This window comes from Ambystoma mexicanum, chromosome 3p (genome assembly GCF_040938575.1).
Source record: "Ambystoma mexicanum isolate Mex_15411 chromosome 3p, UKY_AmexF1_1, whole genome shotgun sequence".
Taxonomy (NCBI): Eukaryota; Metazoa; Chordata; class Amphibia; order Caudata; family Ambystomatidae; genus Ambystoma; species Ambystoma mexicanum.
The window spans coordinates 1,246,941,888-1,246,955,192 of record NC_090925.1 but is presented as its reverse complement, the minus strand read 5'-3'; the positions used below and the strand labels follow the sequence as shown (position 1 = coordinate 1,246,955,192).

General features: G+C 48.0%; 1 protein-coding gene across 2 annotated transcripts in view; it reads left to right on the top strand.

Moving 5' to 3' along the window:
- The first annotated feature begins 6,571 nt into the window (after window positions 1-6,571).
- Window positions 6,572-13,305, top strand: part of FAM234B (family with sequence similarity 234 member B) — a 393,337-nt gene continuing 386,603 nt past the window's right edge. For both annotated transcript variants that reach the window (XM_069652723.1, XM_069652722.1), the window contains exon 1: window positions 6,572-6,812. In XM_069652723.1, the coding sequence (XP_069508824.1) occupies window positions 6,776-6,812 (37 nt within the window). In that variant the 5' untranslated portion in view covers window positions 6,572-6,775. The remainder of the gene's footprint in view (window positions 6,813-13,305) is intronic.

The window sequence follows — 13,305 nt, the reverse complement described above, 5'->3', positions numbered from 1 at the left end:
CTCCCTGTCTTGCAGCCGATCACGCTCCGCTGCCTTCTACCTACAGCCCTTGTCCTCTGGGCTTCCTGCCTTGCAGCCTATTACAGACCTCTTCAGCCCTCTACAGTCAGTGGCCCTGCTCCTCTGGGCTCACTCCTTGCTGCCCTGCTCCTCTGGGCTCCTTGCCCTGCAGCCTGCCTCACTCCGGCTGCCTACAGTCCTTGTCCTCGGGGCTCCCTGCCCTGCAGCCTGCTTCACTCCGGCTGCCTACAGTCCTAGTCCTCTGCTGCCCGCCTTGCAGCCTGCCTCACTCCGGCTGCCTACAATCCTTGTCCTCTGGGCTCCCTGCCCTGCAGCCTGCCTCACTCTAGCTGCCTACCGTCCTTGTCCTCTGGGCTCCCTGCCCTGCAGCCTGCCTCACTCCGGCTGCCTACAGCCCTTGTCCTCTGGGCTCCCTACCGTGCAGCTTGCAACCTTCTGCTGTCTCCAAGCCCTTGTTCCCTGGGCTCCCTACCTTGCAGCCTGCACCTCTTCGCTGCCTCCAGCCCTGCTCCTCTGGGCTCCCTACCTAGCGGCCCTATTCTTTTGGGCTCTCTGTCTGTCGCCTACTACTAATCTCTCTCTGTCCTGTTCTTGTGGACTCCCTGCCTTTCAGCCTACTACAATCCTCCGCAGTTCAACACAGTTTGCCTCTACCTAGTGCCACTCTTGACTGCAGACCTGCTTCCTACTTTGCAGCCTTCTGTTTTCCTGACTGCTGCTTCTTGTTCTCTTCCTTGAGTCCTCTGTACTCTACCTTACCTCAGCACAGCCACCCAAACCCTACTTGGGTACCCTGTGCCACTCTTGACAGAGTGCCATTCCTGACAGAATGCAAGAACAAAAAGATTCTTGTTCCATAGGCAGGAAGGGCACACACAGACCAAAGATGCTTTCTTTTCGGTTCAAGAAAGCTCTGCAAAAATCTAAAGTTTTCTTAAGGACTGCAAACAAAAAACATAGTTTAAAAGACAGACTCACCCTAGTAAACAAAGGTTTACAAGCACAGTACTACACTCACTGGCTCGCTGACCCTTCCATGTGTAACTACTATGACATTTGCAACTATGATCCACAGTCTCTATCTATAGAAGAGCTACAGCAAGAAAATGAATTCCTGCAGATTTTGTTAGGCCAACCAGTGGAAAACACTCATGCGGTTTCTGGCATTATTTCTGACACTTCATTCGACATTCAGCTGGTACACGAACCTTGTATTCCTTTATCCCAGGCTACCCGGTCTCAGGACCAATGTCGTAACACTGCTTCAGCCAAGGATATTGCACTCATTGTGGCAGACTCTCAACCAGAGAATGCTGTGGCCAAAGTGATATGCTCAAGATCAGCTTGGCAAGCTACACAACCTCCCCTGACTGCTGTAAACATTCATTTAACCGGACAAGGCATTCAGTATCCTGAGGTTAGTGCAGCTGGTCCTGGGTACAAAAGACCAATTCTGACCATCGGTTGTCTTAATGCTTCCCCAGTAACTACTAACCATGATAACTCTAAGGTCAGTCTTCCTATTGCAACACCCGAATTTTCTGCTGCACCAGATTCTAAAGCTGTAGAACAGGCTAATGGAACATACCTGTTACAAGAACAACTCTTAAGCCTTAAAAGACAAACCGAAGACCTCTATGATGAATTTGTCTATCTGCATTATAACAATCTAGCTAAGGGACACAACTTACCAGACCATCTGACACTATGTCCAACACCCGACATTCTGTCTTTAGAGTTTAACAGATTAAGACCTGTACTGGTAACACAGAAGAGGATACAGACTTATACAGAGCAGTTGGAAGACCTGAACTTGGCATATACATACCAGTTAAAGCTTTACACCGCTCATTCACTTACTAGCCACAGTAACACAGGCTGTCGTTCAGATAGTGAAGAATGGACTCCTCCAGGGGGCCAGATTGCTCACACGGCCATTACACCAAAGATCAAGTGTAATCATCTGACTGGACATTCCGCTGAGTCAAAGGATTGTTCCATTCTTGCCCTTGATGTCAGTCCTTTACTCCCACTTAAAGCCTCTACTGAAGTGACCAGATCTGAGATGTATTCTGCTTCTATGAACATTGGCACTCCTGACCAGGAGTCAGATCCTGAAACATACCCAGTACCTGTCTGGAATCCAACTTTGCCTACTGTCAATACCCCAGATCCATGTATCAACATGGGCACACAAGACTTTGCAGGCCAGCCTTCGGAAGGCTCACCCTTTCCTGCTCCTACATCCACCATGCTACTTGTTACAAGATCTGCTAGCCCTATCTCTGCTGCTCCCCCTGATAGTACTCCTGAATCCGCTACTGATGCCTCATCTCAGATCACTCCTAATGCAGTCGAAGCACCCCCTTCCTCTCTGCCTGCAAGGACAGTACCTGTTGCAAAGCCAGTTAAAAGTTCTCCTTTAAGGCTACAGCTCTGGTAGATCCTGTTGGTGCCTCTGCAGCACCTAAACTACCAGTCACGACACCATCAGTCTCAGTTGCGTACCTGTCGGCTGGTGCTCCTGTGACACCTATACTTCCAGCTGTTACAGCATCTGAACTTCCTACTGCCATTCCTGATCTTCCTGCAACTTATGGTGTTCCTGCAACATTTGTTACTCCTGAAGTCTCTGTCGCAAATCTTCATGTTGCCATTGCTGCTTCTGACTATTTGGACGACCGTCCTAGAGCAACCAATTCAGCTGAATCTCTGGTTCCACCTTTCAGCACTGTACCATTGCCAGTCCTAAGGAAGACCACTTCTTTCAAAGCAATATATGCCATGGAGTCTGCAGCACATCTCCACAGTTCCTCAGTTCATGAACACACTGTTGGGTTTTTGGTCCCTAAGAAGTTGTCTTTTCTGAATTATACCTCAAAGGTTCGAACCAGTTTTTGGTGCTTTATGATGTGCCTTTTTGGTATAAGACTCTCTCGCGGTGTGACAGGCCTTGGACGTGCTCTTCTTGTTGGTCAGTCTTCAGGGGGCATGGAGAGGGGCATACTGTCATGCCTGCGCCGCTGGCGCACGCATTGGCAACCATCATGGACTACTTGGTACTCATTTATCCTCCTAATACTCCTTGAACAACTCCTTTTCACGCCTTGGTCTTTTATTTCCATTTGTTCAACTTTGGTTCTTTCTTATTTTATTCAATTAACTACATTTACTATAATGCATCTGGCTGCAGTCCTCAATTCCTGGCTATTCTCATTCATCGTTATTGGGACCACAATCCCCAGAAGCCCTAGCAGCCAGTGCTGCTTCCACCTGCTGAGGACCAGAGAGGGAGGAGGCAGATTGTCTTCAGGTGTGCTGCTACAGGTGCTGTCAATTAGCTTGCCTCAGAACAGGGCAGGGCTGTATATAAGCAGCTGTCTGCAGGAGCACAGTGTCTTGCATCTTGAGTCTCCCTGCTCGCGTTTGCCTTGACCCTTTACTTTGTATGCTGTTCCTGTTGCTGCATTATCCTGTTTTGTTCCAGTGCTCTTTCCGTGCTCCCTGCCTTGCAGCCGATCACGCTCCGCTGCCTTCTACCTACAGCCCTTGTCCTCTGGGCTTCCTGCCTTGCAGCCTATTACAGTCCTCTGCAGCCCTCTACAGTCAGCGGCCCTGCTCCTCTGGGCTCACTCCTTGCTGCCCTGCTCCTCTGGGCTCCTTGCCCTGCAGCCTGCCTCACTCCGGCTGCCTACAGTCATTGTCCTCTGGGCTCCCTGCCCTGCAGCCTATCTCACTCCAGCTGCCTAAAGTCCTAGTCCTCTGCAGCCCGCCTTGCAGCCTGCCTCACTCCGGCTGCCTACAATCCTTGTCCTCTGGGCTACCTGTCCTGCAGCCTGCCTCACTCCGGCTGCCTACCATCCTTGTCCTCTGGGCTCCCTGCTCTGCAGCCTGCTTCACTCCGGCTGCCTACAGTCCTAGTCCTCTGCTGCCCACCTTGCAGCCTGCCTCACTTCGGCGGCCTACAATCCTTGTCCTCTGGGCTCCCTGCCCTGCAGCCTGCCTCACTCCGGCTGCCTACCGTCCTTGTCCTCTGGGCTCCCTGCCCTGCAGCCTGCCTCACTCCGGCTGCCTACAGCCCTTGTCCTCTGGGCTCCCTACCGTGCAGCTTGCAACCTTCTGCTGTCTCCAAGCCCTTGTTCCCTGGGCTCCCTACCTTGCAGCCTGCACCTCTTTGCTGCCTACAGCCCTGCTCCTCTGGGCTCCCTACCTAGCGGCCCTATTCTTTTGGTCTCTCTGTCTGTCGTCTACTACTAATCTCTCTCTGTCCTGTTCTTCTGGACTCCCTGCCTTTCAGCCTACTACAATCCTCCGCAGTCCAATACAGTTTGCCTGCACCTAGTGCCACTCTTGACTGCAGACCTGCTTCCTACTTTGCAGCCTTCTGTTTTCATGACTGCTGCTCCTTGTTCTCTTCCTTGAGTCCTCTGTACTCTACCTTACCTCAGCACAGCCACCCAAACCCTACTTGGGTACCCTGTGCCACTCTTGACAGAGTGCCATTCCTGACACTTAAGCCCTTTGATTTTCTCCAGGCCCTGTGAGAACTTGAGCCAGTCCTCCATCAGAGCTATCTGCTGTGGTCCATGTCCCAGTGAGGCCCTAGGGCTTTCTGGAGCACTTGAGTCATCTCTGTATGGCTCCTTTTCTGGCTAATGCTAGCCTTCCCCTCATCAATGGAGGAGCTCATGTTTGCACAGAAACACTGGGGAATTCAATAGAATCAAAGTATACCAGGATTTAAGATCTTACTCTATATCCTCTATGTATTGATATATATATATATATATATATATATATATATATATATATATTTATTGATCACCTGGTCTGTAATATCATATATGATTATATATGTAAATAATCAGGTTTTACCTGGGACTGTGCCCGTAATATTGTGCGGTACATCTATTGGCCTGCAGGGGTGCTGAACGTTGTGTTCAGTCAGAACGTTGCGCTTAGAAAGCGGAACGAATATGTGATAAATGATCTCTCCGAATTTAATAGAATGTCAGCGATCGTATAAATCTCCTCTCACTCGCTCCATAACGGTCTCAGCAATGAAAGAGAGTTAGTGCCGGAACTACGTGGTCCCGTCGCGTTCTCTCTCTTCCGTGGCCGCAGTGCCCTCTGTGATGGCTCTGTGGAGTTGCGGTCGCCGGAGCACCAGCCCCGTCGCGGCTGCAACTCCCAAGAACCGAATAAAGGTAATGCGGATATGCTCCACCTTATATTAATCGCACGCGCGTGTGATAATCAAATACAAACACTCTCCACACAAACACTCTCACTGTAGTAAGAAAGAATAAAAAAGGCACTTAACTCGCTGCCGAGCAGCAAAGAAAGAGGAGGAATGGAAAGAGGACAGGAGGCTTTAAGCATTAAGGACCTGTTTGATTGGTTCAGAGACATCACATGGTCAGTTGAAGACCAATAGAAATGAACTACAAAGACTCAAAAAACATGGTTATGGTAGTTTTTTATTAGTTATGTGTTTCATGTTCATTGGTGATTTTCTTTGCTGCTGATCAGTAAAGTTGAAGAAAAAGCATAATCCGAGCCTCCCGTCTTGACGTAGAATATGATGCTTAAAACAACAGAGACTCCTGTGGTGTCACGTGCCCAGTTAGTTCGGGGTCACGTGACACAGGAGAAATAAAGGAATCACCGGAACTGATGTGAGAACGCCAGTCCGGGTTTATGCCCCCAACAGAGTGGTCGCGTTTTCCTTGCCCACGAACCTAGAGCGCAGCGCACCATCGCAGGCCCATCAAGGCCTACACATGGATGCCGGGTCTGCATGCTGCACAGCAGACAGACATCACAACTCCCATCTGCTATTCTACAAAGTGGAATGCCAAAATCAATGGACACCATTTGAATTAAGATTTGAAAAGCTGACAAACTAAGTAAACAATGCATACTTGCAGATTTGAGAAGAGATGATGAACTGCTACATTTTTAAAATATAACGAGACCACAGATCCCAAGTTACATGGCTGCCTGCAGACAGCTGCTGGCACTTGCAGCTTCACTCTTGAATTGTGCACCACAGTAAGGGAATGGTTCTGCAGGATAGCCAGCGTACAGGAATCACCCTGCGAGAAATCAACAAATCATGAGGCACACAAATGCAAGCAAAAAGTGACGTTACACCGGCCATCACACAAAAAGAAATCAATGCAATACATGCCCACTTCTGCCCGTCCTGCATCCCAACCACCCATCCTTTCGTAGGAGCCCACAGCCCCTCGTAGGACATAAGCACGGCACATGTTCACTTTTCATGCATGCAGCTATCTTCGTTCTTTTCCCTAGAGACCCACGCACTATATAGAGAAGAGTTAAATAAAAGGAAGGAAATCAACTGATCTTAAATAGGTCGTAGTATAAAAAAGAGGGACACAGTAAATGCAAAAAGGATCAACGAAAAGCTCCACCAAACAGTAACTTAAAGGACGCACTACTTCGAGGAATCTATTTTTTTTTTTTTTTTTAGCCAAACCGAGTCATTTAGGGGGTCGGACTTGTTTAAGACCTTTTTCTGAGGTTTGGTTTTACAAACACTCGCGCCTGTCATACACACTGAGCGGCATTTGTTCGTTTTTCTCTGGGTTCGAAGTATAGAAGCCTTCTGCAGCTGCTAGTTTGGAACCAATGATACACAGACTCTCATCCACACAACAACCCCATGTTCTAGTCCGGTCCTAAACTACAACTCCCAGCATCCCGAGCGCGCCTCTTATCATCAACAATGGCTACGGTGCTATCTCGGGCTCTGAAGCTGCCAGGTAAGGAACCGTTACAGGGTAATGTAAGGGGCGACAATATTGGTGGGAAGACGCTGCGGCTGATAGCACAGCCGACTTGCCATCATCGAATCGTTAGACGTCGTTTGAATGTGCAGTAAGGTAGCTGGATAATTATATATTTTTTAACAGATATGCCTCCCAAAGACCACTATTCGCTTGCACGCAGAGGCAACCGCACCCGTAACACGCGCAACACCTTCGCTACCACCTAGTTAGAATTCCTCTCCTTCAGCAAGGGCAGATTTAAGGCAAAGGGCACAGTGGCCAACAATGACAAAGGGCCCCAGGTGTGCGGGTCATGGAGGCGGAGCCTAGAGTGGGCGGGGTTGCACAATGCAGCCATTTAGGGACAAATGTTACTATTTTTAATTTGTTTTCTTTAACTTGTGTTTCTTTTTAACAGTTTTCTTTATTGGGGTGTGACTCTTACTAGAGACAGCTGTGCCTCGTTTTGCTGTTAATTGTGGTAATCTTGAAAGATCAAGCCTGAAGCTAATATTGGAAACTATAGTGTTCAAGGCAATGGGAATGGACATTACAGGAGGTGATATCATTGAATAATTCCTACAGCATGCAGAACCATTTTGAGAATGTCCTCAGTGTTCTTACTCCACACACTTGTAATATCATTGAACATCACAAACTTAAAGGAGTTCACCTTTTTTTGTGGGCGCTACTTGTGGCACTTATAACCCCTTAACTCCAATCCACCACCTCCATATCTCCTCCAGCTCTACAGGGCAGTGAATGGAAATGGAGAGGGAATACGGTTAGGATGGTGAGGGAGAAAAGTGGAGAAGGGGCCGGGTGAAGAGGATTAAAGGGTGGGGAAATGTAGAGCAGGGGATTCAAGAGTGTAAGGGGAATAATGGAGGTCTAAAGAGTTGGGGAGAAATGAAGAGTAAGGGAGGGCAGTAGAAAGGGAGAGAATGGAAGCAAGTGAGTGTGGATGGGCAGCAGTGTAAAGGCAGCTGTTGTGAGTTGGGTAAACGAGAGAGGGAAACATTTGGTGAAGGAAGGCAGGTGAGTATGTGAATAGCAGCCAAAGGACGAAGAGAGTGATATCTTTATAACAAAGAACCTCTGGCAGAAATGATGAAAGAAAAGGCAAGAGGAGGATTAAGGGGAATAAGGCAAGAATAGAGGATGACATAGGGTTAAAAAAAGAGCAGGAAAGAGTGTGATAGTAGACAGGAAATTGCCAGTGAGGAAAAAAGGAGGGCAAAAAGATTGCTGTGTGGGAGAAAATGGAAGTAGGAGGGAAAGGAGTAAAATGGGGGCCTATTTGTGATGCGTGGTGGGCAGGTGCTTGCCATAGATGCCCACCTACACGCAGTCACAGCTGCATTATATAAACGAGCAGGTAAACAATTAAAATGCAGCCACTTAGATAAGAATGTATCCTGCACTAGCACCTCCAGTTTCAGCTTTGTGTCTACCTCATTTCAACAAACCAAGTGTTGTCCCTTAAAAGCTGCAATTGGTGGGTGATTATAAATGGGAGTGGAGTATAATGCTGCATGCTGTGTAAAATAATGCCTCAAGTAGATTACCCTGTATTGCGTTCTCCTTCACTGCAAATACCTTTTTTTAAACCAAATGATGTTTGTAGGTCCACCTTCCTTTGCAGGCTGCTACTGCAAATTTGCATTCAAGGTGGTGAAAATAAAGCTATACATTGTCTTTTTGCTTGACCTATATCTATAACGATGTATGCAGTGTCAGGTTGGTTTCTTATGTGATTTGTGTACTTTTCAAGGCATTGATAGAAAAACGAATTCATTTTTGGAAACCCAAACTTTAAAAAAATATTTATGTAACTGATCACTGGGAAGATATGTAGTCAAGTGCTTATATTACAGCCTGTGTCCAGATCCTGATTTCACAACTTTAACAAAATGTGTGATCATGGGCAAATCATTTAATCTTACTGTGCTTGAACTGCTGGCATTGGGTGTCGCTAGAAGTGATTTTATTTGCTATGAAGAAAAACCCTCATGTTTTACTAAATTATTGAGTTGGATATTTACAATAGTGAATATGTATGTGTTGCACAGCATATTATTCTCTTGGCTAATGCGTGAAAACAATTTTAATGTCTTTATCAAAGGTATTCTAGAGTATTGAAGACTGATGTCACTGCTTGTAATGTTATTTACTGTGATGTCGCTACTGATCATGTCAATCAATATTGTGCAAATGAGGGTTCTGCATATCTTTTGCTGGAGAGGTCCAGAAGACAAATTAGAACACATCAGTGCCTTGTATGCCAACAGTCCCGCTGTCATGAGCACTGCTCCCGAGAAGCCAAGTGAAGCCCAGCATCCCCGGAAGCAGGCTCACGACCATCGTCCCCGGCTCCAGCAAACCCCTATTGGGGCCCTTTGGACCATGTCCTGGCGCCTCTGGCGCCAGGCTCATAAGGAACCTCAGTCCCGGCGCCAGGGGCGCCGGGCTCATAATTCTTGCAAAGGTGCTTGGGTGGACCTACCTGTAGCAGACCATGCTGCATACTCACCTTTGCAAATGCTGGCAGGATGAAGTCCCCAGCCTTCTGCTGGGAGGAACTATTCCCTGAACTGGGACTACTTTCTTACCTAGGTGGGGCTGGTGCCACTCCTTAGCTCTGGAACACAGGAACTCTTTTACCTGGGCGAGGCTGAGGAAGAAGACACCCAATCACTCCAACACTATTTAAACCACACCCGATTGGGAAAACGTGCTTCGCGTTATTCTGCATCTGCAGCAGGACGCTCACCGAGTCAGCTCCAGCATTCCAGTGACATCTCCAGCTTCAGCTCAGCAACCTGTGGAAGAAAGACACGAGAACTATACTTACCATCCAGGAATCCAGACACCGGCAGAACCTGCAAGCAAAAGAAACATAAGGTTAGCAAGTTGCAACACGTTCGCAGCCGTGCTCGCTTACCTGATCCATCTGTGCTTTCACGGATTCTTCGCGGCCTTCTCTTCAGCAGCCTAACGGCACCTGTAGAGACAAAGAACATTGTTAAGTAGGAATCGGGTGAAAGCGGCCGCATTTACTTTTCTTACCTGCTTTTGGGCGCGGATTACGATCTCTTCAACCGCAGCAGCCCGGCACCTGAAAACAAGAAAAGACATTATTTAAGTGTCATTAAAGACTGCAAGAAAGCCTAACACTTACGTGTTTCCCCACGTGCATCCGCGACTGGGAAAACGCCCGCAAGGTCCCGACACCTGCAAATAAGAAAAGAACATTGTTAGAGGTGCTATAATAAGGTCACAGATCATTATACTCACGTACTTCGCACGTGCAACGGCAACGGACGAACAACGCCCGCAACATCTCAAGACCTGAAAACAGAAAACAAGGGACATTATTGAGGTGTCATTGAAATTCCCATACCTACGTACAACCGCACGTGTGGTGCTCTCAGTGACCACGCCCTCAGCATCCAGGCACCTGAAAAAGACAATGCAAAGACTACATTAAAGGTGCCCATCTCTTCAAGACTATAAGCTCTTTATACCTAATGGCATCCGCTCGAGCAGTAACAGCGGCATCACCTTTTGGCATCTCAGCACCTGTGCCACTTCTAAGGCCACAAAAGACTTTGAGGACCTCCAGTGACGTAACTGGAACCCACGCACCCCTGCATAAGTCGCAGGATGGAGAGCCCAGCATTTATACGCCTAAGGTGAGAGCTCACCAGGACATTGGACTTTCGGAGAGTTGGCGATTAGTGAGGAGGAAGTCCAGCCAAACGGTCATTAACCCTTTTTTCTTCCGCCTGCAGAAACCTTACCCTGCAAGCCAGACGGTCAATAAGAGGAAGCCCAGTCCAGAGAGTCATCCGAGCTCTACGCTTCTCAATTGAAGAGACTATAACAGTTCAGCCGGGACCAGCGCCTCCGTGGGAATCAGGTGAGCGTTACAGAACGCGAAGCCCTCCAATAACCTCCTACCCAGGCGCTATGGAAACTTCCGGCACTGATCAACTGGCCCAGTTACTAGGGGAATTAAGAGCTGAAGTACATGCTGCCCGCCAGGAAACGAATGCCCTGAGGAGGGAATTGATTATGTCCAAAGAACGAACTGATGGCCTCGCCAGACAGTTATTACAAACACAAGCGGGGCAAACCCCTCTACCTAATTCAGGAGGGACCTATACCCCGGTGGCTTCAGCCAATCCTGTTCAAATCAATCTGCCCGGAAATGTGCCTTTGGCTCCGCCCGAACGCTTCTCTGGTGACCCTAAGAGGTTTGCGGTGTTCATAAATCAGTGCCGATTGCACTTTCTTTGTAGACCAGCTGCTTTTCCGACTGATCAGACTAAAGTAGCCTTTGTGCTTTCGTATCTTAGCGGCAGCGCCGCTGATTGATCGATCCCTCTGGTTACACAGGATGACCCGATTCTTCGCAATTTCCAGGCCTTCCAGGCCAATATGGAAAGACTTTTCGCAAGACATTCCCAGGGGCAGGCCCTGGACAACAAACTCCTTTCCCTACGGCAGGGCAATCCGGATCTTCTGGCTTATATTGCGTCATTTAACAGACAAATCATAGAAAAGAGATGGCCCGAGGACAAGAGGATCACGCTTTTCCACAGGGGTTTGCGTGGCGAACTCAAAGACGTCTTAGCCCAGGTCGTGAATCCCCCTCAAGATTGTTCAGAGTACATTGATTTAGTGGTCCAATTGGATCACAGACTGCAAAACAGAAAGGCAGACCGCTCCAGGTTCGAAACTCGAGTATTCTCTAAACCACTAACTCACACCAAAGGAGTTGAAGCAGTAGAACCTATGCAAATAGGGGTCGTAAAGGGTCCCCTAACCCAGAAAGAACGCGACAGGAGACGACAATTGCAGCTATGTCTCTATTGTGGAAATTCAGGACATTTCCTCCGAGATTGCCCGGTGAAACCTCCGAAGAAGACAGTGGGAGCTTCAGATAAGAATTCCGAAAAGCCCGAGCCGGGAAACGACCTCGCCCGACAAGTGTAGAGGTCCGCTTGCCGAGCGTAAAAACCAGTTCTTTGACCTCGCACTTCATAATGTCAATGCTCCTCATAAATCAAGAACGACCGGATCGTTTGCATGGCATTAAAGCATACATTGATAGCGGAGCGATTGGAAATTATGTAGACCGCGAGATGGCTTCCAGGATGAACCTACCCCTTTGTCCTAAGGTAATTAAAGACGTCATTACCACAGTGGATGGTACGGAAATAGCCTCCGGACCGGTAACCCATACCACCACAGAAGTGACGTTATTAGGCCAAGATGGACATCGGGAGGTAATCGTGTTCGATGTGATCAAGGCCCCTCAGTTCCAAATAATTCTGGGGATCCCTTGGTTGGAGAAACACAATCCTCAAATTGATTGGTGAGCAAAGACGATACAGTTCCCAGAGTGTGCACCTACTTCTTATCCTCGACCCAGTATTGGCCTAGCGGTAGCAACATCCGAAGGACCGCAATTGCCTCCAGAGTATCAAGAATTCCAAGATGTCTTTCAGAAGGAACAGGCTAATACCCTGCCTCCCCACCGATCTTACGACTGTCAAATAGACCTGATACCCGGAGCCACTCCCCCTTGTAGTAGAATTTACGCCCTTACTGAGCCTGAAAATCTTCATTTGCGACAGTATCTGGACCAGTACCTGGCCAATGGATTTATCCGCCCATCAAAGTCTCCTGCATCCTCGGCTCTGTTCTTCGTACCTAAAAAAGAAGGTGACCTTAGAACCTGTATTGATTATCGTGCCCTGAACCAGATAACGGTAAAGAACAGATACCCCCTACCTCTGATCCCGGAACTCCTTGACCAAGTTAAGAACGCCTGTATTTATACAAAGCTAGATCTCCGGGGAGCCTACCACTTGGTACGGAATAAAGAAGGCGACGAATGGAAGACGGCATTTCGCACCAAGTATGGACTATTTGAATACCAAGTGATGCCCTTCGGACTATGCAATGCACCAGCCGCTTTTCAGTATTTTATGAATGATGTCCTCAGAGAACTCATAGATGTTTGCGTAGTCGTCTACATAGATGGCATCCTTGTGTACTCATCTTCAGAAGGAGATCATCGGAAACATGTTAGAGCCGTCCTTGAAAAACTCCGCCAACATAAGCTTTTTGCTAAGCTCGAAAAATGTGTTTTTCACGTCACAGAGGTCGAATTTCTAGGCTTTATTCTGACACCCAAAGGAGTCCACATGGACTCGAGAAAGGTGGACGCTATCATCAAGTGGCCATCACCTACTTCCGTGAAAGGTGTCCAAAGCATATTAGGTTTCGCCAACTTTTACCGCAGGTTTATTCCAGAGTTTTCACGAGTGGTGCAGCCCATCACTGCCCTCTTAAGAAAAAACAAACGTTTCGAGTGGTCAACGGAAGCAGAACAGGCCTTTCAAGAGCTAAAAGCCAAGTTCACCTCAGCACCCATACTGAAACACCCACGCCCAGACCTCCCTTACATCGTTGA